The sequence below is a fragment of the Theropithecus gelada genome, chromosome 3, assembly GCF_003255815.1.
Source record: "Theropithecus gelada isolate Dixy chromosome 3, Tgel_1.0, whole genome shotgun sequence".
NCBI lineage: Eukaryota > Metazoa > Chordata > Mammalia > Primates > Cercopithecidae > Theropithecus > Theropithecus gelada.
The window spans coordinates 19891025-19914496 of NC_037670.1; the positions used below are offsets into that span (position 1 = coordinate 19891025).

At 45.9% G+C, this 23472-nt stretch overlaps 1 protein-coding gene across 6 annotated transcripts; it reads left to right on the forward strand.

Annotated features, from left to right (window-relative positions):
• The first annotated feature begins 7395 nt into the window (after positions 1 to 7395).
• On the forward strand, positions 7396 to 22390 carry LOC112620866 (splicing factor U2AF 35 kDa subunit). Of its 6 annotated transcripts, XM_025379837.1 has the most exons (9): positions 7396 to 7542; positions 10948 to 11035; positions 13922 to 13988; positions 14836 to 14902; positions 19600 to 19649; positions 19806 to 19904; positions 20566 to 20699; positions 20790 to 20882; positions 22097 to 22390. In XM_025379837.1, exons 5-9 carry the CDS (start codon positions 19620 to 19622, stop codon positions 22242 to 22244), a joined length of 504 nt encoding a protein of 167 aa, XP_025235622.1. In that variant the 5' UTR covers positions 7396 to 7542; positions 10948 to 11035; positions 13922 to 13988; positions 14836 to 14902; positions 19600 to 19619; the 3' UTR covers positions 22245 to 22390. The 6 variants fall into 6 exon arrangements, with proteins under 6 accessions (XP_025235622.1, XP_025235621.1, XP_025235619.1 ...); XM_025379836.1 differs by lacking the exons at positions 13922 to 13988; positions 14836 to 14902 and adding an exon at positions 14741 to 14778; XM_025379834.1 differs by lacking the exon at positions 14836 to 14902 and having other exon boundaries at positions 7402 to 7542.
• The last annotated feature ends 1082 nt before the right edge of the window (positions 22391 to 23472 follow it).

The following is a 23472-nucleotide window of genomic DNA, read 5'->3' on the forward strand; positions in this document are numbered from 1 at the left end:
CACAAAAAGACAAATGCATTTTAAAAATTAAAACATATACAATGTCAGCAACCAGCAGAGGTGCCTATAACAGAGGGAGTGTTGGGATGCTGCCAACACCTCGGGTCAGGTCAGATTTTGCAAATTTTGGCACCAAGTTTACAGGAAAAAAAAAAAAAAAAGCCTTTTCATTTTCCCAGCTTTTTGCTTTTTGGAATTGCTGATAAGGGCCTGCGGGTCTGTCCCACCATGGAATCAGGATGAAAAGACAGAACTGGATTCCTCAAAGCAACTACAGTCTAGTAGGACAGAGATGTCAACACTGCATTAGAGCATCATTCAACAAGGGCGGTTTCAGATGCCTCATGGGCGCCTACTAAGTGCCAAGCTTCGTCCACTCCTCGAAGGCAGGTTGGCTGATCCCATTAGCCAATGGAAACCCTAAGTCTAGAGAACTTCATAACAAAGGTCACGCAGGAGGAAGTGGCAAAGCAGGATATCAGATCCAGGTCTGTTCAACCTTTGCAGGTAAGGAGGGGAAGCTGTGAGAACCCAAAATGCATTGCACATCTGGGAGGGAGATGACTCCGAGGAGGCCTCAAGGGCCAAACTGGAATGCTGGGAAGGAGGGAGTGGGCATGGGCCCTGGAAGCACACACTGTGCACAGGTGGGAGGCTCCCAGGACCAGGAGTTGAAAGTTGCCCGCCGCATTCCGGGGACTGGGAGCCATGGAGGGCTCCCAGCAAGAAACAGCAGGATCAAATCTGTATTTCCCACAGATCCCTCTGGCAGAAGGACAAATGGTCACCTAGAAAAGGAGGAAACAGCATAGATACTGCTGTAGTGATCGAGGTACACTCAGGAATGGCCGAGAGGAGGAAAAGGAGCAGAGATGGTTGAGAGAAGCCAAGGAATTAGAATGGATGTGAGTCAGACAACTAAGGGCAACCCAGGTGGCCTCAGGCTGTGGATGACTGGCATTTACTAAATGCTTGAACAGAAGGTCAAGAGATGGGAGGAGGAGGATAAAATGAAGTCAGCTGGAGATATGTTGAGCTGAGGTGCCTGGCAGAATTCTAAGTGGAGATCTGTCTTCCAAATTTGTGTCTGTAAACCTGCCACAGTATGACACATCAGACATGCCCCCCAAAATATAAGATGGACGGACGGACGGATGGATGGATGGATGGATGACTCAGTGGGATGGATAGATGGATGGATGGACGGACGGACGGACGGACGGATGGATGGATGGACAGACGGACGGACAAATAAATGGGTGAGTGAAAGGACAGATGGATGGATGGATGGATGACTGGGTGAGTGGATGGATGGATGGATGGATGGATGGATGGATGGATGGACTAACAGACAAATGGATGGATGGATATATGGGTGGATAGGTGGGTGGAAGGACAGACATATGGATGAACAGATGAAGGGAGGAATGAATTCTCAACTTTAAATAATGAGATTTAGAAAATATGATTAAGTACAAAGTTTATTCAAGCCCAAAGCTTAAGGACGGCCACCTGGGAGCCTAGATTCAAGTTCCCCTGAAAAGACACATGCTCCAATTAGCACCAGTGGGTTCTTTTTTTTTTTTTTTTTTTTTTTTGAGACAGGGTCTCACTCTGTCACCCAGTCAGGAGTGCAATGGTGTGATTACAGATCACAGCTTACTGCAGCCTCAACCTCCCAGATTCAAGCAATCCTCTGTCCTCAGTAGCTGGGTACCACAGGCACATGCCACTATGCCTGGATAATTTTTTAAAATTTTTTATAAAGACAGGGTCTCACTATGTTGTCTCAAACAAAAACAAAACAAAAAGTCCCACACTCCTGTCTCTCTGGGCCTGGTAACTTTGGCACACCTCACATAACTCAGATGGCTCTGTGCTATTTTTTTTTCCCGTTTCTCCCCTTTTCATCAAGACCTTTCAAAAAAAAGCCTCATAGAAAAACGCAAATTATGTTGGCTCCCTTTATGTTCAGGAGCTTAGTCCTGAGTTGCTAGGAAGGTTAATTATCAGATGGCCTTGTCCCACATAGGGGAAGGGAGGTGTATTAAGCCATTCTTGCGTTGCTATAAAGAAATAACCAGCTGGCTGCACTGGCTCGCGCCTGTAATCCCAACACTTTGGGAGGCCGAGGTGGGCAGATGGGTTGAGCCCAGGAGTTCAAAACCAGCCTAGGGCCGGGCGCGGTGGCTCAAGCCTGTAATCCCAGCACTTTGGGAGGCCGAGACGGGCGGATCACGAGGTCAGGAGATCGAGACCAGCCTGGCTAACACGGTGAAACCCCGTCTCTACCAAAAAAATACAAAAAACTAACCGGGCAAGGTGGCGGGCGCCTGTAGTCCCAGCTACTCGGGAGGCTGAGGCAGGAGAATGGCGTAGACCCAGGAGGCGGAGCTTGCAGTGAGCTGAGATCCGGCCACAGCACTCCGGCCTGGGCGACAGAGCGAGACTCCGACTCAAAAAAAAAAAAAAAAAAAAAACCAGCCTGGGCAACATGGCGAAACCTCATTTTTACTAAAAATTCAAAAAAATTAGCCAGGCATGGTGGTGCATGCCTGTAGTCTCAGCCACTCGGGAGGCTGAGGTGGGAGAATCACCTGAGCCTTGGGAGGAGAAGGCTGCAGTGAGCCATGATCGTGCCACTGCACTCTAGCCTGGGTGACAGAGTAAGAACCTATCTTGCATGAAAATAAATAAATAAATAAATAAATAAATAAATAAATAAATAAATAAAAAATAAGAAATTCCTGAGATTGGGTAATGTATAAGAAAAGAAGCTTCATTGGCACATGGTTCCGCAGGCTTTACAGGAAGCATAGTCCTGGCACCTGTTCAGCTTCTAGGGAGGCCTGAGGAAGCTGACAATCAGGGCAAAAGGTAAAGGAGGAGAGGGCATGTCACAAAGGGAAAGCACGAGCGAGAGAGAGAGAGGGAGAGAGTGGCAGGTGAGGTGCCACACACTTTTAAACGACCAGATCTCATGAGAACTCACTCACTATCGTGAGGACAGCACCAAAGGGAGGGTGCTAAGCCATTCACGAGAAATCCACCACCGTGAGCCAACCGCCTCCCACCAGGCCCCACCTCCAATGTCAGGGATGATATTTCAAGGTCAGATTTGGGTGAGGACAAATATCCAAATTATATCAGGGAAGGATACCTCTCAGTGAGGAATCTCTGTGAATTCCTTCAGTGAAGAAAGCCAAAAGCCAAATTGGGATGGCATCGCAGGGTGGCAAAAATGAGACCTCAGTCAAGTCATCAATTTATATAACTGCTGTTGCCTGTTGAATCATCTCTGGTCTTCAGAATACCATGAATTTAGTTTTCTTAGGAGAAGTAAAACAATGAGAGATACAGCCGGGCGTGATGGCTCACGCCTGCGATCCCAGCACTTTGGGAGGCTGAGGCAGGTGGATCACTTGAGGTCAGGAATTCGAGACCAGCCTGGCCAACATGGTGAAACCTGGTCTCTGCTAAAAACACAAAAAATTAGCCAGGCAGGGTGGCGGGTGTCTGTAATCCCAGCTACTGGGAGGCTGAGGCAGGAGAATCGCTTGAACCCGGGAGGCAGAGGTTGCAAGGAGCTGAGATTGCGCCATTGCACTCTAGCCTTGGCAACAAGAACGAAACTCTGTCTCAAAAAAAAAAAAAGAAAAAAAAAACTAGCCGGGCAAGGTGGGGGGTGCCTGTAATCCCAGCTCAGAAGAATCATTTGAACCCAGGAGGCGGAGGTTGCAGTGAGCCAAGATGGCGCCAATGCACTCCAGCCTCGGTAACAGAGCCAGACTCTGTCTTAAAACAAACAAAAAATGAAATAGTTTCAGATAATCTTTTGTCTTCTTCTTGTGAAGAAATGACCATCAGAACTTCTTTTAGGAGCTTCTAAGTATCGTTGAAAAGTAGCTCTCTCAGTTTTTAAATTTTAGATGCAGCTTTTTCCTATTGAGTGCACAAACTAATTTAGGTATTTTAAAGGCACCCCATTTTAGCTATTGTAGTCTGGGGTCTTCATGGGTTAAGTGAGACCATGTTTCTAGATATTGACAGAAGGTAGCACCATAAGTATTGTACATGAATCCAGCTGCCGTTTCTGCAGATGGATGTCTCCTTTAGAAGTACAAGTGCCCATAATTTAGATTTTCCTTCTGAATGACAAAAATGCCTAAGGGGAGGAATTCTGGTCACTAAAGAAGAAAGTGGCCAGGCACGGTGGCTCACTCCTGTAATCCCAGCACTTTGGGAGGCCGAGGTGGCTGGATCACAAGATCTGGAGTTCAAGACCAGCTTGGCCAAGATGGTGAAACCCCATCTCTACTAAAAATACAAAAAATTAGCAGGGCATGGTGGCAGGTGCCTCTAATCCCAGCTACCTGGGAGGCTGAGGCAGAGAACTGCCTGAACTCGGGAGGCAGAGGTTGCAGCGAGCCGAGATCATGCCACTGCACTCCAGCCTGGGTGACAGAGTGAGACTCAGTCTCAAAAAAAAAAAAAAAAAAAAAAGAATGTTTAAATTTGTCAGTTGAACTAAGTTTCAGAATGTGGCCAGTTTTAAAGATGACACTTTCTCCTTGACCACATTTCGAATGAGAGAAAAGGCTGCAAACTCTAAAGAGATAAGTAAAACCTCAGAGAGAAGTGAAAATCACAAATCTGCTGTCAACAGAATCTCTAGAGAATAAAAACGGAAACTTCTACTTTCCAGTAGAGCTTCAGTTCCAACCCTATCAAATTATTAGTGTGTAAGTCTCAATCTTCAACTAAGTTGGAAGGATTCAGATCCCAAGACCGGCCTTACCAGAGACCCTGCCAGCCCCAGTGAGGTGGAGTAAATAACAGTCATTTGTGCTGGTACCAAGGCTCCAACTATTGATGAAGTAGTGGCAATCCCTGAAGGCCTGCTTCAGGTCCTATCTGGGTCGCCAAAATGTCAACCTCAAATAATGAAATTCAGAAAATATGATTAAGTATAGAGTTTATTTGAGCCTAAAGCTTGAGGGTGGCTACCTGGGCACATACCCCTAGGTTGCCCTGAACATATGTTCCTATTAGCAGCAGTTACAGTGGTTTTTTAAGGAAAAGGAAGAGGCGGTCCCTAAGTTGTCAGCAAGAATTTGCATTAAAATACAGAAGGTGCTGATTGGCTATGCATTGTTCTTAGTATCACTAATTCCATGTGAACATAAAGATAATGGGTGAGGCAACCTGTCAGGAGCAAAAATTCCATCAAATAATTGCCCTGGACAGTTGCTTCTATGGTGGAAGGGGCGCTGAATGAAGTCCCACGCTCCTGCCTCTCTGGGCCTGATCATTCTGCACACCTCAGAGCTCAGACTGCCGTATTTTTCTTTTCTCAGGAAAAATGGGTGGATGGTACTGGTGGCCCTGGTCTGATCATCTACCCTGGTTCTAGTAACCAGATTAATACCTTGTTATAGAGCTGTGGATTTCAGTTCAGTTCCCACGCATAGACTTTACCTCTGATTTCTCCGACCACTTCTCCCCCACCCCAGGGACTTCACAGCTGAGACCCTCTTGCCAGCTTCCAACTCTGCAGCAGTCTGTTCCCAGACCGTGTCCCGAGGCTGCATGCTCTGGACATGACCACCTGCTGGACTGGCATCTGTCTTGTCACTTATCTGGCCTCACCTCTGCAAAAGGAACATAAAACTCAGGATCCCAGTTCCCTCTGCCAAAAGGAAAAGAAAGAGCTGAAAGCTGAGTGATGTAAGCAGCTGCTTTTCCTTTCGTTCCTAAGCAGATGGCTACAGATAAAAGGTTCAACAGCCGCTTCTCTTATGTAAAGTGCTGATTTGCTGAGTGTGAGCTGTACAGTCGACTGTTCTCGACCTGCTTCTTTTCTCTTGCAACGTGTGGATTACCACACTGTTCCGCTTTCCCCTCCAGCCCACTTTTCCCCTTTAAATACTGAAGCCCTCAAAGTCATCTTTGGAGAAAGGCACAGACTACAGACTGTTTCTGTGATACCGTGGTTTTCCTCCTAGGCATCGTCCTTAACCTTGGCAAAATAAACGTCTAAACTGATGGAGCCCTGTCTCAGATGCTTTTTGGTTTACACCTCCGAGGCCCTACTGTTTCTAATACAGGTTTCCAGTTGGCTCATCTTTCCCAGGTAGGAAGATGCTCTGTTGACAAGAGAAATGCAATTCTAACACGCAAATCCGCCCAAACACATGGGCTCAGCATTCAGCTCTAGCCGAGCTAAGAGGACCCCATGATCCTGCCCCACAGCCTGGGGCTCATCTTGTGGAGGAGGTAAGTGAAGCAGGCCCTGTCTCTGATTCTTCCTAACCAGAGTTGATAGTTGCGTTGGAAATTAGGTAAATCCAAGGTGAGTTGATGAATGTGGGAAACCAGATGAAAATGGCTGCTTGACGGGGTTATAACGCAAGAGAGAGGAATAGAACCCTTCCAACGGAATGGTTCCAGCCTTGTGACCTGAGGGGACTGAAAGGGTATCCCAGAGGCAGGTCACTGGCCTTCCAACTCCACCTGTGGGTGGCCTTGGCCAGGCAACTGCAAGAGTGCAGGGCCCCGGGGGGGCGGGGAGGGGTCGCACCTGGCAGGCGCTCAGGGAGGGTGAAGAGCGGGGTGTGAGAAAAGAAAAGCAACACAGAGGTCCGAGCTGTGTGAGGTGTGCGAGGTTAAACCGGCTCTGAGAGACACGTCTATGGGGCTTCAGTGGTCCCCACTCGTGCCTGGCAATTGTTTAAAGGCACTGTTGCTCCGGACCCGCTGCCTTCACCCATGAACTTCCTTTCCTGGAATCATTATACAAACAACAACGTACAGCCAATCAATAGCTTCTGTTATTTTCACGTAAATTCTTGGTGAGCAATTTAAGAACTGCCCCCCTCTTAAGCTTTATAAACCCACTCGTCACTGTTGCGAATCCTTCGAGTTCAGGGCAACTCGAAGCTATGCTCCCAGGCTGCAATGTTCAAACTCGGTCCAAATAACCTCTCTACTTATATCAAGTTTGCCTCAGCTTTTTTTTTTTCTTTTAGGTCGACGGTTCCCGCCCCACAAGGGTTCAGGGAGGGGGACGCCCGCACTTCCTAATGCTCCCTTAGCTGGGGTCGAGCGGAGCGCCCCGCGCCGAGCCCCAGGCGGCTCTGTGGAGAAGCCCCTCGGCCCCGGGTTCGGTCTGCACTGCCGGCCCCCAGTCCCCGGCGCGCAGGACCCAGCAGTGCCAGCGCCGGGCGGGCGGGCGGGCGGGCCAGCGAGGAGAGGGCCGGGCAGGGAGGCAACCGGCAGAGGGCGCGGGTTCCCAAAACCAGAAAGGCGGAGCTTTCCACGCGCACTACGTGCTCCCTACGCGCATGCGTCCCGCCCCCGCTCAGGCAGCACCTCGCCTGATTGGGTAGCGCTGCCACGTCGGGGCGGGGAAGAGCGTCGTCGCGTCCGGGTGACGTCTCCCGCGGGCGTCGGCAGGGTCGGCGGCGTCGGCAGCAGTGTCGGCGGCGGCGGGTGGGAAATGGCGGAGTATCTGGCCTCCATCTTCGGCACCGAGAAAGACAAGTGAGTGGGACCCCCTGCCGGGGGTTGGGCGCGATCGGGACGCGAGGTGGCTGAGGCGGCGGGAGGGCGACCGGGGAGGCCCAGGCGGGCCGGCGCGGCGGCGGCGGGGGGAGGGGCCCGGCGGCGGGAAGGAGCGGCGGCCCTTCCGGCCCCTTGCGCGCCCTCCGGATCCGCGCGCCGCCGCCCCGCCGCCGCCGCCTCGTGGGCCGCGCGGCGGAAAGACGGAGCGGGGCGAATGAATGGGGCTTCTTTTCGGGGCGCCGCGGCGGAGCTCTCTCCCGCCTTGAGGCCTGGACTGGCTGATCGCCCGACGTCCGGGCCTCCGAGCCGCTGGCTCCCGGAAGCCGCCTCGAGCGGCGCTGAAAGTTGCCTGGAGCATCCGGGCCTTTTCGATGTGGACACGTTTGCTCCAACTTTGAGCTGTGAATGTCCTGTGTCGAACAAGCTCTGGTACCAGCCTTGCCAGTATTCAGTCACTTATCTAACTTAGGGTCCTAAGCGTTGGTGTTTTATCCACTTAGCCAGCCTCTTGCCTGTTTAAGCGACCACGGGGCCGGCAATAAGGACATATGACAAGGAAAAGTATGGTGGAGACTACTGGATTAACTGTCTAACCACAAGAGACGTGATCCGCTCTTAAAATGCAGGTGCTCCTCGATTTACGATGGGATTGCGTTCCGATAAACCCATCATGAATCGAAAATGCCTTTAATGCCCAGATAAACCCATCGTCTAAGTTGAAAACTTGTAAGTCGGTGACTTCTTGAAGACACAGTTCTGATTTAAGGAAAAAAATGTTTCGATTTTTTCCTTAAGGTTGCATGCCTTCGCTAATCAATCGTTAGGTTAAAAGCAAAACATTGAATTTCAGCTTTGTGTAATTACCACCTTGGCACGTATTAATTTCCAGTGAGTTGGCTGTAGTTTAGACTAAAGGGAATGTTTTCAGACGTTTGAAGGGTAATTCTTACTTTGAAAATCTAAAGACCCAGCATCTGGCTTAATCTCCTCTTCAAGTAGTTATCTTGGCATTCTTCAGTGCCATACAAAGTTAACATGACTTTATGTTTTGTTTTTTTGTTTTTTTTTTTGAGACGGAGTCTCGCGCTGTCGCCCAGGCTGGAGTGCAGTGGCCGGATCTCAGCTCACTGCAAGCTCCGCCTCCCGGGTTCACGCCATTCTCCGGCCTCAGCCTCCCGAGTAGCTGGGACTACAGGCGCCCGCCACCTCGCCCGGCTATTTTTTGTATTTCTTAGTAGAGACGGGGTTTCACCGTGTTAGCCAGGATGGTCTCGATCTCCTGACCTCGTGATCCGCCCATCTCGGCCTCCCAAAGTGCTGGGATTACAGGCTTGAGCCACCGCGCCCGGCCCGACTTTATGTTTTTAATGATAAACCCCTAAATTTGTCATAGATGTTTTTAGAACCACTTTTTTCAAAAACTATTTAAAATGTTTCTCTTTTCCAGGATAGAGTCTATCTTGTAAAATGTCCTCTTCACACATGATAGAATCTCCTGTGTTGTTTGGATGAGGAGGCTATATTTCTCTTCTGGCAAAATTTTAAGCCAAAATCTACCAGTTATAGTCACTTCAGAAACATTGAGTGGGGGTCAACTATAGGCCAGTTTCTGGAGACTTAAACATGGGGAAAATTTGGATATTATCCTTAAGGAACTCACGGTATGATCTTGGCGAATGAATAGACCAGCTCTAGTGGAACAAGAGGCTCTTCTGAGTTTAGGGTGAAGAACTAACACATATAGGATTGGGGCATCCTTAATTTTGCCTTTTCATATTTGCATGTGGCATGACTTCTGTCTTATAAAAGTCTATCTCCCTATATTTCTGCTATAAGCAACCACATTTCAACCTATTGGGCTATACTGTAAAGATCATGGTTTTAATTCAGAAAAGTTGATTATTTAATCTAGGTGACTTGTGTTTTCTTTTCAGGGAGACGTGGGGTTTTAGCTTCCAGGAAACAGGATCAACTCCTAAAAAATGAAGCTGCTGGTTCCTATTAACTTTGTTTTAATTATTATTTAAGCTAAGAATAGAATATGGGTCTCTACCAGTTAAAAAATATTTAGCTTATGTTTGAAATTATAGATGTTTTCTAGATTCAAGCATATCCTAATAGCTTGTCTGTGGTTTAATTGTATGGAATAATTGGATATTAATTGCTGAGGCCCAGGTCTTGCCCATTCTGAGGTAGTTTTTAAATAAGCTTTCTTTATTTTTAGATGACTTCCTAAAGATATGCTGTTGTCTAATCAAGTTAGATAATCTCAAGACCAATAAGTTTACAAATATATATGATTACTTTCCTCTCCTGATAAATTCAGACTTTCTCATCTTTACTGCTACCTGATAAGTCAGTGGCTAGTCAGTCTTCATGGTCCATCAAATGTCACTGAGGTTGAGGCCCTTCGATCTTAACTCTGGATTGACTGTTTAAAACATAATGGCACTTGGTAAAAAAGAAAAAAATTGAATTTGAATGGAGTCTGTCTAGTAAGATGTCCTAATTCATCAGAGATCAGCTTCCCTCCCTGACGTTGCTGGCACACCGGCATGATTGCTGGTTCCATTGGATATGGATCCGGATTGTCAGCGTATTTGAACAGTATTAAGGAAGGGTTTTGCAATAGAGACAGAAGGTGACGTTAGGTGATTCCTAAGGTGGGGTTTGGTCAGTCCCCTAATAGCTTGTTTTCAGTGTATTGAGACCAGGAGAATTGATTTACTTCAGACCTATTTTTTGAAACTCCCTGTTGGTCTGGTGTCATGGGTTTGGAGAGATTCTCAACTTCGTTTTCCATTTTCTTTAGATAATGATAGCACTTCATGAGCACCATATGTGAAGCACACATACGTGCTGACTCTCCCAACAGTGCCACATTGGCGTTGTCATCATTTACAGATGACATCTGAGAGCTAGGGTGACTTGCTCAAGCCCAAGCAGCTGGTAGCAGAGTTGGGATCTTAACCCTCACTACACCAGTGTTTTCAAGAGAGAACTTCATCGTGGAGAACTAGAGAACATTTGGTTAAGTTTAGGCTAAAGTTACATTTAGTTTTAGACTAATTTAGTACTCCCTTTAAGAAAAAAACAGAACAGCTGTGCAGTTAGGAATGTGGAGGGGATTTGAATGAGGAGGAGGCAGGTTCCAGTTAGAACAGTCTTTGTTGAACGGGTACTGTGTTTGAAGAAGGGGAAGTTGAAGTTAAGTTATCCTAAAATACAGCAAGGAAGAGGAGGTGCTTAATACCACGGAAAAAAGTCTGTGTCATGTTTCGGAAAGGTTAAAAGTAATTTGATAGTATATGTCATGCTGCTGACATATTTCCATGTGTTTGATATCTTCCCAGCAAAATAATCAGTTCTTATTTTCCCTTACAGAGTCAACTGTTCATTTTATTTCAAAATTGGAGCATGTCGTCATGGAGACAGGTGCTCTCGGTTGCACAATAAACCGACGTTTAGCCAGGTTTGTTTGCCCTTTGTTTTTTTTTTTTTATGTAAATTATAAAAACTTCATGTTCTTTTCAAAGACAGTTAATTTCTACATTTTTTCTCTAGTGGTTGCATTTTCCATTTGTGTTAATAAGTGTGTTCTTCTATTTAATGAGAGTGAGGCAGGTGAGCCACTTCCAGTGGAAGGCCTGAAGCCACCACTGCTTGTTTTTATCATTAGAGAAACTTTAAAAGTTAGTTTTTGATGTTCGTGTGTTGGCTGTGCCTGATATTTGCTGCCCTGCCATCTTCCCTACCCCCTGTAATGGACATGGGTCCAGAGGGGGTGGCCATGCCAGCCTTGGCTTAGCCTCTTCCAGGCACCAGTCGACACGGAGTGGGCTTTCTGCTCTTTGCTGTCTCCAGGCAATAGAGGTGATGGAGCCACCTTAAAAGCTGGCATGATTGTCACCAGGCCCATCTTGCTGCTCCAGTTTCCCTAGCTACGTCCTCACTTTCCCATCACTAGGTGAGGAAACAGCGAGTTGTGTCGTGTCATGGAAACATGAAAAATGAAACTGAAAGGTAGAAAGTGGGCCGTAAACTACTCTTAGCAGGTCTGTTAAGTTAGTTGAGGAGTGCCTGTTATCTTGGGCTTGGATCTGCTCTGAGTTCAGTTCAATCAAAAGTTGTGATTTTTGATAGTTTTATTTTTGGTTAATTGAAGAAAAGGCAAAGGTTTGTACACTATAAAGGATCACTTATGGATTAAAGGGAGAAGGCACCTCTAATAGGAGCAGAAAACTTGTGCCCAAGTTGATGAGAAAACCTGAAATTTGAAAATCTGTGCCCACATCTTTCCAGATGGAGAGCTGGGGAGCTCCTTCTAACCCAGCCTTGAAGTCTAAATGTGCAGCCTCTGAGCTGTTGAGTAGCTATAGTGTGTGGCCCCCGGGAGCTGCCAGCTCTGCCTCTGAGCTCACATCTGCCTCTGAGCTCACATCTGTCTGTATACGTGTTCTGTCAGCATTTAAGAAAGTCTACCATGTGGTGGAAGTGAGCTGGGAGAAGGAAACATGGGTTTTGTCTGGTTGAAGCCCATGGACGACCCCATAGCACACGGCGTTTTTGGAAGGGAAGAGGATGATGTCTTTTCCTTCCATCATCCTCATTACCAAGTGGTTGGTACAACAGCAATCTATCTTTTGATAGCTCTGAAAATGTGTTTCTTTTTATGAATTTCAAAATCTTGGAGAAGCAGTTTGAAATTTTTTGCGTATTGTAATTGGGTTTTCCTTAATGTTTTGATTTATGAACCGAGTCCCCCCTAACTAAACCAGTGGCCGTGGATTGTGCTATAACCAAGCATCTTAGGTGCTCACCCAGTTCTTTGATTTTGGGGAGTGTCCCAAGTGTTGGGCCGAGAGAAATCAACTGTTCCCTATTCTAAAAGTTTTCTTTAATCTGGCTGGAGGCACTTTCTTTATGTTTTTCTGGATCATAGATTACCTGAGCATGTGAAATGTAGTTAATTTAGGCGCTCCACATCAGTGGTGGGGAGAGCCCATTGGAGCTCGATGGGGTCAGTAGTATGTGTCAGCTTAAGCATCCTAGTTTGATGTGTGGGTTTGTTTGGGTTGGTTTTAGGCAATCCTAGCCACCGCTGGCTTTCCCATTAGACTGCATTACCTCTTCACGTTAAGCTTCCTTTATTAAATAGCCACTGCCAGAATACCTGAGTGAGACCAACTCAATTTTACTGTTGAATAATTGGGCTCAGTTTAGCTTTTCATCAGAGTTGTCATGCTACGGTCATTTCAGTTCAAAGCTGAGTCAGGTCAGCTTTGGGAGGCTTCCCAGGCTTGAGTTCAGTTGACTCAGGGCAGTACTTGATGGCTTAGGGGAGAGATGGGGCCCTGATGCAGGTGCCTGAGTCTGAGTGGTTCAGTGTGGACAGTTGGTCAGACCTCCCTCTTAGGTGGGCTTCCCAGCTGCACACCTTTGACTGAGGGACTCTTCATAACAACCACTCCCCTTTAAACAGGGCTAGAACTGGAGCTGGCTGGTTTTGCAAGACCACCACTTACAAAACTGCTTCACATGGATATTGTTGAGACTAAAAATTCCTTTTTCTAAATCATGCGAGTGATTGCTTTAGCTTGTAAATCATAATTCAGGGTGGGTTTTTTTTATAAGCTGCTTACAGTGATATGGACATTAAGATTCATGTAATATATTAGCCTACTAACTTAAACATGGTTTGTTTTTTCAGACAACTTGATTTTAAGAAGAACGGTACAGTGTAAGGTTTCAAGTCTGCCTGATCCAGTTTAAAGCACAAGGGCTAAAAGGATTTTTTTTCCTTAAAAGAAGGATCGGAAAAGAGCAAATGTTTTAAGCTATTGTATTATGTAAACAGAGATCCCACCAAGAAAGTGTAAATCAGAGCCGGGTGTCCATGACAGTTGACAAACCTGTTTGGTGTGCCTGTTTTGCTAGGAGACCAGAGAACTTGATGTACTGCAGACAGCTGAGTGACACATTTGGTTTTCAAAAATCTTGTGTAAGGAATATGATTATCATGTGAATTTTTCCACATACTGGTGTCTGCTAGCTTGAAGGACAAGAAAATGTTACTATTCTATTATTTATCTTGCATTAAACACTTTAACATTGAAAACGTGGGACTACTCAAAACAATACAGTTCCTTCTTGGTTGCTGGCTGACTTGACCCAAGTCACTGCTCAAACTCTGTTTTCATAATATGATGGTTTTGGTGTACTCTTCAGAAGACAAGTGTCTGACTTGCGGGAAAAAAACAAACGTTTAGCCATTTGCAAACAAATTGTCTCTTTGCAATTGTCTAATATATGCACAGCAGCCAGTAGAATTCCCCTTTTTATTTTTTTTTCCCCGCAGACCATCTTGATTCAAAACATCTATCGTAATCCCCAAAACAGTGCACAGACGGCTGACGGCTCACACTGTAAGTCCCACAGTTGGAGAAATTTTTTTAAAACAATGGTGTTAAAGAGCCCACTCTTAATTGAGACAAATAATGTTGGCTTCTGAGCTGCTGACATAGAGCTGTTGCAAACAGGACAAGGTGCTGGAACTCCTTGGCGCACACAGCAAGAACTTGATACTTGGCCACGTTCAGGAGGCTTTTCCCTTCTAGGGAAGGTCACTGGCCCGGCCACCTCCATTGATTGACATTTGTCATGAGAGCAGGTCCGTCCATGTGAAATGGATTTGAACATTTTGAGCCGTTCATTGGTCTTTACAGTGACTGAACCCCTGGCCTTTATTAAGTTCTTTCTGTAAAATTAAAACTCTTAGGAATATTAAGGAATCAGTAAGGTAAGTTGCCCAATAAGTGTGGGTTTTATTTCACCATTATAATTTTTCCTCCAGGAAGTGGAGATTTCATGATATGTAACAATTGTATTTCTCTAATACAGTAATTTTTTCCATCAGTTTATGTAAGCATTATTCTTTGCGAGTTCATTAAAAATTTTCTGTCACATCTAAGAACATTTTGGTACTAGCCTGGCAAACTATTTGTGCTTTTCCCTGAATTGGAATTTTGAAAAGGAGAGTTTTCACGTTCTGTGAGCAGAAGTACAAGATTGGCATATCATGAGACCTCTGGTAGACTGCAGTGTTAGGGATTTCAAGACAGCCATCAACTAAGAAAACGCCTCTGCTTCTCAAGAAAATAACTTGCTCTTTTTTCAGCACTGAATCTCAACTGAAGCACTTGCCAGAGGCAGCCGGTTAAGTGTTTACCTTTAATTTTCCATAATATAAAGTTGTTGCGTTTTGTATTTCAGACCATTGCCCTCTTGAACATTTACCGTAACCCTCAAAACTCTTCCCAGTCTGCTGACGGTTTGCGCTGTAAGTTCATACAAGTTCCTTCCCCGGTTCCCTGGGCTTGCGTGTCAGAGCTCAGCGTCCACTCCATCTGGTCTGCCGTGCTAGTGTCAAGGACCACGTTTCACTAGAGGTGGCAAGGAGCTTTTGTCCCACTGACCCCACGGAAACCTCTGTTGGAGATTTGAACTCCCACCGTGTGTTAAGGGAAAAAGTAACTGGAAAGGGTGCCCTTTAAAACAGTCTGGAGCTGGGCCAGGCGCGGTGGCTCACGCCTGTAATCCCAGCGCTTTGGGAGGCCGAGGCGGGTGGATCATGAGGTCAGGAGTTCAAGACCATTCTGGCCAACATGGTGAAACCCCATCGCTACTAAAAATACAAAAATTAGCTGGGCATGGTGGCGGATGCCTGTAATCCCAGCTTCTAGGGAGGCTGAGGCAGAGAATTGCTTGAACCCGGAAGGCAGAGGTTGCAGTGAACTGAGATCGTGCCACTGCCCTCCAGCCTGGGCAACAGAGCGAGACTCGTCTCTAAAAAAAAGTCTGGAGCTGCTGCTCCCCACTCCTCCTTTACTTTGGCCATCATCCTAGAGGGAACGTACTGGAATTAAACGTCGAGTCATATTCTTCCCTCTTAAGAGCAACAATATTTGAATGTTTCTCTCACTTTCTGGAATTTTAAAAAGCAAACTTTTGAAGTTACTTTTTGAGATTTTATTTCTCATTAGCCTTTTTTCCCTGAACTCCATTTTGGAGTGCACCCTTTAGTTGTGAGGGCATTGTTCTGAGAGCGTTCCCCAAATGAGGGTCTGCAGCTTGCGTTGACCCCTGAGTTCCTCACCCACCAGCCCCGTGCTGACCCGTCTAACCCATGTGGGGGTGCTCCACTCACATAGGCCCTTGGCAGAAAAGATTGTCCGTTCTGCCCACACACTACCTGGATACAGTCTCCAACTCTAGGAGATGGAATTGGTTTGCTCCATTTAGAAATAGATCGAAATTGGGCATTCAGTAGATACTACCAGTTTCTTCCTGTGCTGGGAAATATTAAATTTAGGTTGTGAATGTTTACTTAATGATAATTTTTAGAGAAGGAGATACAGATGAGTATGATTGGAAAGTTCAGAAAACTAAAATTTGATTTTTACAGCCATCCAACTATAGAATCATTGGAATTCAGTCATTTATGGATAAATTAAAATGAACACCTGGACTCTTGTTAAAATCAAAAAGTCCAAACCAAAGACAGACACTTCCCATTCACCATTCTGTTTTAAAGCAGTAAAAATCCAAGTACCCTTGGATATCTACAAGCCTAAATTGTGTACACGCTCGAACCAGAGCCCCTCAGTTAATAGGGTAACCGACACAGGGTAGATGATCCCGGGGACTTCCCCTCTCGAGCTGGCCCTGCACTGGGAGGCCTCGGGGTTGTGCTTCCTTGCGCACAGTGGTGCACATTTCTATGTGTGGATGAGATTTTCTCGTCAACTTTTCCTGCCAACACACTAAATGCTTTTCAGTGCTAATACTGACCTGATAGTAGAGATTTCTTTCCCTGAGTCGAATGGTAGCAGGATTTACTTGGTAACCCTTGGTTTAAAATACCTGGTTTTTTTTTGTTTGTTTATTTTCTTTTGTTTTTAAGGAAATAAGATCAATAGGTGGAGGGAAATGTTTCTATATGCACTTATTAAATAATTTTTGTTAACAATCCTGCCCTGGGATAAAAATGAATGGAAATAGATGACTAAGTAACAGTAATTAATTCTTTGCCCTGATCGTTTATTTGGGGACTGTGTATGCTTTATTGACAATAGAATGTTGTATTAGTTTTCTTTGTGTCTTTATTTGCAGTTCACAGCACTTTTGTTTTGCATATGCTACAAACTAAAAGTTTAGCAATTACCTTATATTCCAATTCTGGGGTCCAGATTGTACAAATTAGATGAAATTCTAATTCGTCATTTTAGGAAGAAATCAATTATCTAAAATTACTGGCTCTTTTTGACATACCCTTTAGTATGTAGAAAAATAAGCATCAAATGTATGGGTTAAAGTTAACTATCAATCCCAGTTTAAGAATGCTATTTCTGTAAGAAAACTGCTTTATTTTCCAAGTTGTATTTAACATAAGCTGAGTCATAAATAAGTTTTTAATCGTATCTTAATGCACTTGTCTCTGCCTTTCAAGTCACTTTTGATTGAAATATTTTAAGCAGAATAAATAGAGCTAATAGTTTAAAATAATCACCACAGAACCGTTTCTCAAAGCTGCTAAAACTTTGAGCATGTAGATATTTTTTTCCTCTTCACATTCTTTGTGATGTGGAAAAGGAAATGAATTTGAAATAGTAAAATCCACCCTTTGGAACAGGCTTCTTTGGCCGTTTATAACTTGATTTCTGCTCAGGGACGAACGTACATTCCCAGTAGCTTTTCAATTGGGATATCCTGTGATGTGATTGGCAGGCTGTCCGAGTAGTTACACTTAATAAAATTTGGATTTGAAAGCAAAGTAGTTTCCTGGAAGTTCAAAAATAACTAAAACAGCTCCAGATGGGTTAGAAAGTGAACTTAAATCATTCTCAGAATTAGAAAATAAGAAGTTACTTTTTATCTTTAACGACAAAAAGGGGGCCGGGCACGGTGGCTCACACCTGTAATCCCAGCACTTTGGGAAGCTGAGGCGAGTGGATCACAAGGTCGAGAGATCAAGACCATCCTGGCCAACATGGTGAACCCCCGTCTCTACTAAAACTACAAAAATTAGCCAAGATCACGCCACTGCACTCCAGCCTGGAGACAGAGCGAGACTGCGTCTCAAAAAAAACAGATAAAAAGTTTGGAGCAAGCTCAAAGACCCTGGTGCCAGCAGTCAGATGCCCACGTTGGGTGCACAGGCTCAGGGAGCCGACCCAATGTGGAAAGCAGTCAGGCTTTTGCCGGCCCCTGGTCTAGCTGATTTGAACATGTTTGTTGATGAACCAGCTCTGTGATCTCTCCGGTTTAGAGAGCTCTAGAATTTGAACATAGAATTTGGTAGAATGGGCCAGGCGCAGTGGCTCGCCCCTGTAATCCCAGCACTGTGGGAGGCTGAAGTGGGCAGATCATGTGAGGTCAGGAGTTTGAGACCAGTCTGGCCAACATGGTGAAACCCTGTCTTTACTAAAAATACAGAAATTAGCCAGGCATGGTGGTGCGTGCTTGTAGTCCCCACCTGCTTGGGAGGCTGAGGAAGGAGAATTGCTTGAACCCAGGAAGTGAAGGTTGCAGTGAGCCGAGAACACACCACTACACTCCAGCCTACAGTGGACAGAGACTCCATCTCAAAAAAAAAAAAAATAATTAATTAAATTTGATAGAATGATGTTGGAGATAGAGTGTAAATTTGCAGAATCTACCCATGCAACAGACATGATTTTGTCTAATACATGTGAATTATGAGGAATAAACTGATGAAAATAGTTTGGGAATATAAAACATAAGAATGCTTGCGCCGGGCACGGCGGCTCACGCCTGTAATCCCAGCACTTTGGGAGGCTGAGGCAGGTGGATCACGAGGTCAGGAGAGTTCAAGACTAGCCTGGCCAAGATGGTGAAACCCCATCTCTACTAAAAATACAAAAATTAGCTGGGCATGGTGGCGGGTGCCTGTAATTCCACCTACTCGGGAGGCTGAGGCAGAGAATTGCTTGAACCTGGGAGGTGGAGGTTGCAGTGAGCCAAGATTGTGCCACTGCACTTAAGCCTGGGCGACAGTGAGACTGTCTCAAAAAGAAAAAAGAAGCTTTCATCAGCAAAACATTGTAACATTCCCTTTATTTGAGGGCATCCACAATACTGTAATGTTGAGTGGTAACTATCCTACCGAGTCTTCATGGTTGCTTGGGTTTTAATCACGTCAGGAAGAACTGGAGAGCATACCATGGCTGGCCATCCATAAAAGACTAGTTAGGAGCATCATAAGCTTTTAATCACTGACCCTGCTTTCAGGTTTCATTTTAAACTTATAGAAGAAGGGAAGACATCAGTGTGCTTACTTGGCCTTTACTTTAAATCTTAAAAGGAAGAAAGTTCTAATATTTCTTAGTTTGAGCCCAGGTGTGGTGTCTCACGCCTGTAATCACAGCACTTTGGAGGCCAAGACAGGCGGATCACTTGAGGTCAGGAGTTCCAAGACCAGCCTGCCAACATGGTGAAACCCTGTCTCCACTAAAAATAAAAATAAAAGTAAAATTAGCCGGGCCTGGTGGCGGGCACCTGTAGTCCCAGCAACTCTGGAGGCTGAGGCAGGAGAATCGCTTGAACCCGGGAGGTAGAGGTTGCAGTGAGCTGAGATGGTGCCACTGCACTCCAGCCTGGGCAACAGAGCAAGACTGCATCTTGTGGGGGTAAAAAAAAAATTGGTAGTTTGAGAGTCACCTTTTTCCTCACACTTTCTGAGAATGTGGCCCTTTTGATGCTGATTAAAGCTGGTTGTGATTTTAACATTTTAGTAGCCAGGATCGAGACTGTCACGGGGGCATTTACAATCTCACCACACTTGACACCATTCACAAGTAGCCATGTGGCTCAGTCTCCTGAGTGCTCCTGCAGAGTGCAGCTCTGCCAGGCTTTTCTCTAGATAATCTCATGTGTGTTACTGTAGCGGTTTGAGTTTAAGCACAAGAGTTCACTCAGTTAACATGTTCTAACCAGCAAGATTTCTGTTGTTTCCAGGTGCCGTGAGCGATGTTGAGATGCAGGAACACTATGATGAATTTTTTGAGGTGAGAGAATTGACCTCTGTAACTGATACACCTGTTGACCTTCTGTATCTGTCTGGAAGGATTTAAAATTTTCTCCGCTAGTAAACATACATGAGTTATATCTAATGACACTTCTTAATGTGTAACGAGTCTTAAACCACTGTGATCTCCCTTCAGGAGGTTTTTACAGAAATGGAGGAGAAGTATGGGGAAGTTGAGGAGATGAACGTCTGTGACAACCTGGGAGACCACCTGGTGGGGAACGTGTACGTCAAGGTAGGAGCCAGGGCAAGACGGCAGCGTGGCTGCTTAGTGTGCCGGGGCCGAGGCCGACAGGCAAGAGCGAGATGGCGGTGTGGCCGCTTAGCGTGCAGGGCCAAGGCTGACAGGCAAGGATGAGGGGCCTGCCGCTGTGCACCTTGAGATCCTGGATGCTGGGGTGCACAGCAGGGCTCGGGCGCACTGGCTCAGCGCCTCCCCGCTGTGTCGTGTATGGCAGTGGCCGGCCTGCACATGCGCCCAGCCAGCAGAACTGAAGGACGGATGGTACGCCACGGCCATCATTATTCCAGTGTGGAATATTTAGTGCCTGTTGTTAGAAGCTGTTTGGACTAAGGAAAAGTTAGGTTTACTCACATGTTTGGTTTCTTTTTCTTTTTTAGTGAATAAAACTTTGCTTACGTAGCCATATTTGCTCCCTTAACCAGTTGAATTTGAAAATGAAAGCAACATTTGGCTAAATCTTAGACTATCTTGACGTTACTCTCATTGAAACTTTTACATTTTCCTATAATACTATAATATTTTAAAGTTATGCTATAATACTATTCCACCTGATCCCTGAGTGTGTACATCTCTCTGATACATACTTGGACCAGTAACTGAGAAAGTGTCATGAAAGCGTGGATGGCAAGCACTTTTGTTTTTGTCTTTTCAGTTTCGCCGTGAGGAAGATGCGGAAAAGGCTGTGATTGACTTGAATAACCGTTGGTTTAATGGACAGCCGATCCATGCCGAGCTGTCACCCGTGACGGACTTCAGAGAAGCCTGCTGCCGTCAGTATGAGATGGGGTGAGTGAGGAGCGACCAGTGACGTGGTGACTGAGGGCAGTCCGGGGCTGTGTGCACACAAGGTAGTAAGTGTCTTCTTCCAACCCACAGAGAATGCACACGAGGCGGCTTCTGCAACTTCATGCATTTGAAGCCCATTTCCAGAGAGCTGCGGCGGGAGCTGTATGGGCGCCGTCGCAAGAAGTGAGTATCCTGTGCCCATCGTTAAGCTCGGTGGCTTCTTTCTCCCCTCACACCCTCTTCCAAAAAAAAAAATGTGGCATAGGTGTCATTTCTGTTTTTCAAAAGGCAGTTGCTTAGAACATAATACATATTTTAAAATATCCTCTTTGGAGAAGAATATTCACCTGCACACAGGTAACTTCATTATCCAGCTTCTCAAGTAGAGGACAGACCTTAGTAACCAAGCGAGAGGGCGGTTAGCTGGGAGGCCACAGACATGAGGCTCGTGGAGAAAGTGACATGCAGTTTATTCTCCCAGATATTACGAAGAAGAAGACTAGATGTTGTAACCTCCTTTAGATCAGGGATGGCTTCCCTGGGACACATTGGAAGAAGAATTGTCTTGGGCCACACATAAAATACAGTAATGATCGCTGATAACTTTTTTTAAAATCGCAAAAAAATCTCATAATGTTTTCAGCAAGTTGATGAATTTGTGTTGGGCCGCAGGTCGGAAAAGCTTTTGCTTTAAATATTTCACGTCCATTGGGGTTTCTTTTGGTTTTGTTGGTTGGTTTTAGGGCGTTTCATTATGTCTTGGGATCAGCGGCATTCTCCCTTCAGGACACTGGCAGAATCAGGCCCAGTGGTCACATTGGTCTGATCCTGCATTTAAATGCCCGACAGCCAGGTCACAGAGCAGAGAAAATCAAGATGTCAGAGTTGAACCGACTGAGTCCTGAGTCTGGAGAGGTTCTCATCCCTCTTCTGTTAAACCTGGATTAGGAAATAGATGGGTGGTGATTGTTTTATGGTCAGCATTAAAGAAGCATAAAAGAAAAACAGCCCTGCTCTCCCCAACCCAAAAACCGGCCTGATGGACACAGTAGCTGTGAGCGCCTGCAGCGTGGGGTCAGTGAGGGTTGAAGATGGGATGTGTCCAGCTCATTTTCATTATGATTTCCTGTGATCCTTTGAGTCGGTTCTAGAAGAAGACAGAAGGTGGAGGGTATACACCTGTTCGTTTCTAAGCTGCATGTTGTTTTCTCCTGAAACTGTTAACACCTGAAGTCAGGGCTCCTCTCGGTCACGACGTGCGGTCTCCTCAGCAGCGCTTTTCTTTATCAGTGCTGTTGACGTGAGGAGATGCGTGGCATTTCGAAGTGTGAGTTGTGGTTGTGTGTTGCATGCTCTGGTTTGGATGGCATGGTTTTGTTTCTTTTCCTTGGTTGCAGGCATAGATCAAGATCCCGATCCCGGGAGCGTCGTTCTCGGTCTAGAGACCGTGGTCGTGGCGGTGGCGGTGGCGGTGGTGGAGGCGGCGGCGGACGGGAGCGTGACAGGAGGCGGTCGAGAGATCGCGAAAGATCTGGGCGATTCTGAGCCATGCCATTTTTACCTTATGTCTGCTAGAAAGTGTTGTAGTTGATTGACCAAACCAGTTCATAAGGGGAATTTTTTTTAAAAAACAACAAAAAAAAAAACATACAAAGATGGGTTTCTGAATAAAATTTGTAGTGATAACAGTATTCGTGGTGTAACTTATTTCTTGTGGAAGTTCTTTAAATTTCTCTTTATAAATCTGCTAGTCATCTTGGAGGTAAAGATTAATATTCATCTGCCACTTTGAGTCTGAATGAAATCGTATTTTTTATCTTAGGGCATGAACTAAAACACATACCAGGTGAGGGGAACATTCTTGTTATCCACATGTTAACAAATAATCCAGAATTTCTCGAAGCTGTCATAGAAAGGCTTGTGAGGTCTCTTTTGTAACTAGTTAATGAAGAAGTGCTTAGCTGCAATCAGTAGGCACACTGTAGACTGCACTGATGTTGGGAAGAAGGCTGATCCTGTGATGAGACAGTGGGTGGGCCCAACCCATGTTACCTTCTCGTTCCTGCGAGTTTGTGTCAAGAACCCAGTGCGTTCCTGGGAGGCGCGTGGGAGGGAGCGTGGATGCCCGTGCGGCACACCGAGGGCCGGTGGTCTGTGTCCATGTTTCCTTATGCGGATGGCTGTGGGGCACAGAAGCCTGCGGTGCAGATCTGCCGTTAGCCTTTAAACACTCTGGTGTTACTTTCCCCAAGCTACTCCGGTGGCGCGTGCTGGTGGTGTGACTGTGGTGACAGCCAGCTGACCGGTGTGGGGCTCCTGCCGCAAGACAGTGCTGGGGGTTGAGCATTTCATTCCTAAGACCAAAATGTTCCAAGTGAGGCCATCGCAAACCGTGCCCAGGTGTCCACGTACCTCATCCTCAAAAACCTCCCGGCTCTGAGTGGGAATCGCCCAGGCTCTCCTGCCCTGCTCTGCTCCTTGTGGGGGCTCAGTGACAGAGATCCCGCTGGTGGAGTGGGGGAGTGGCTGGACCCTAACTGCACACCCAGTGAAGGCTGGCAGGACATACTACGTGACCAGTGTATCTCATGAAAGCCCATTTGTATGTGATGAAGTTCTAAACAGTGTCGATGGACCTGGGAGGCTGAAGGGAGCTATGATCATGCCCCTGCACTGTAGCCTGGGCAACACAGTGAGACCTTGCCTCTTCGAAAAAAATAGTTTTGTATATTACAGTAGTAGGCAGATAATTTTAGATGGATTAGTGGCAGTG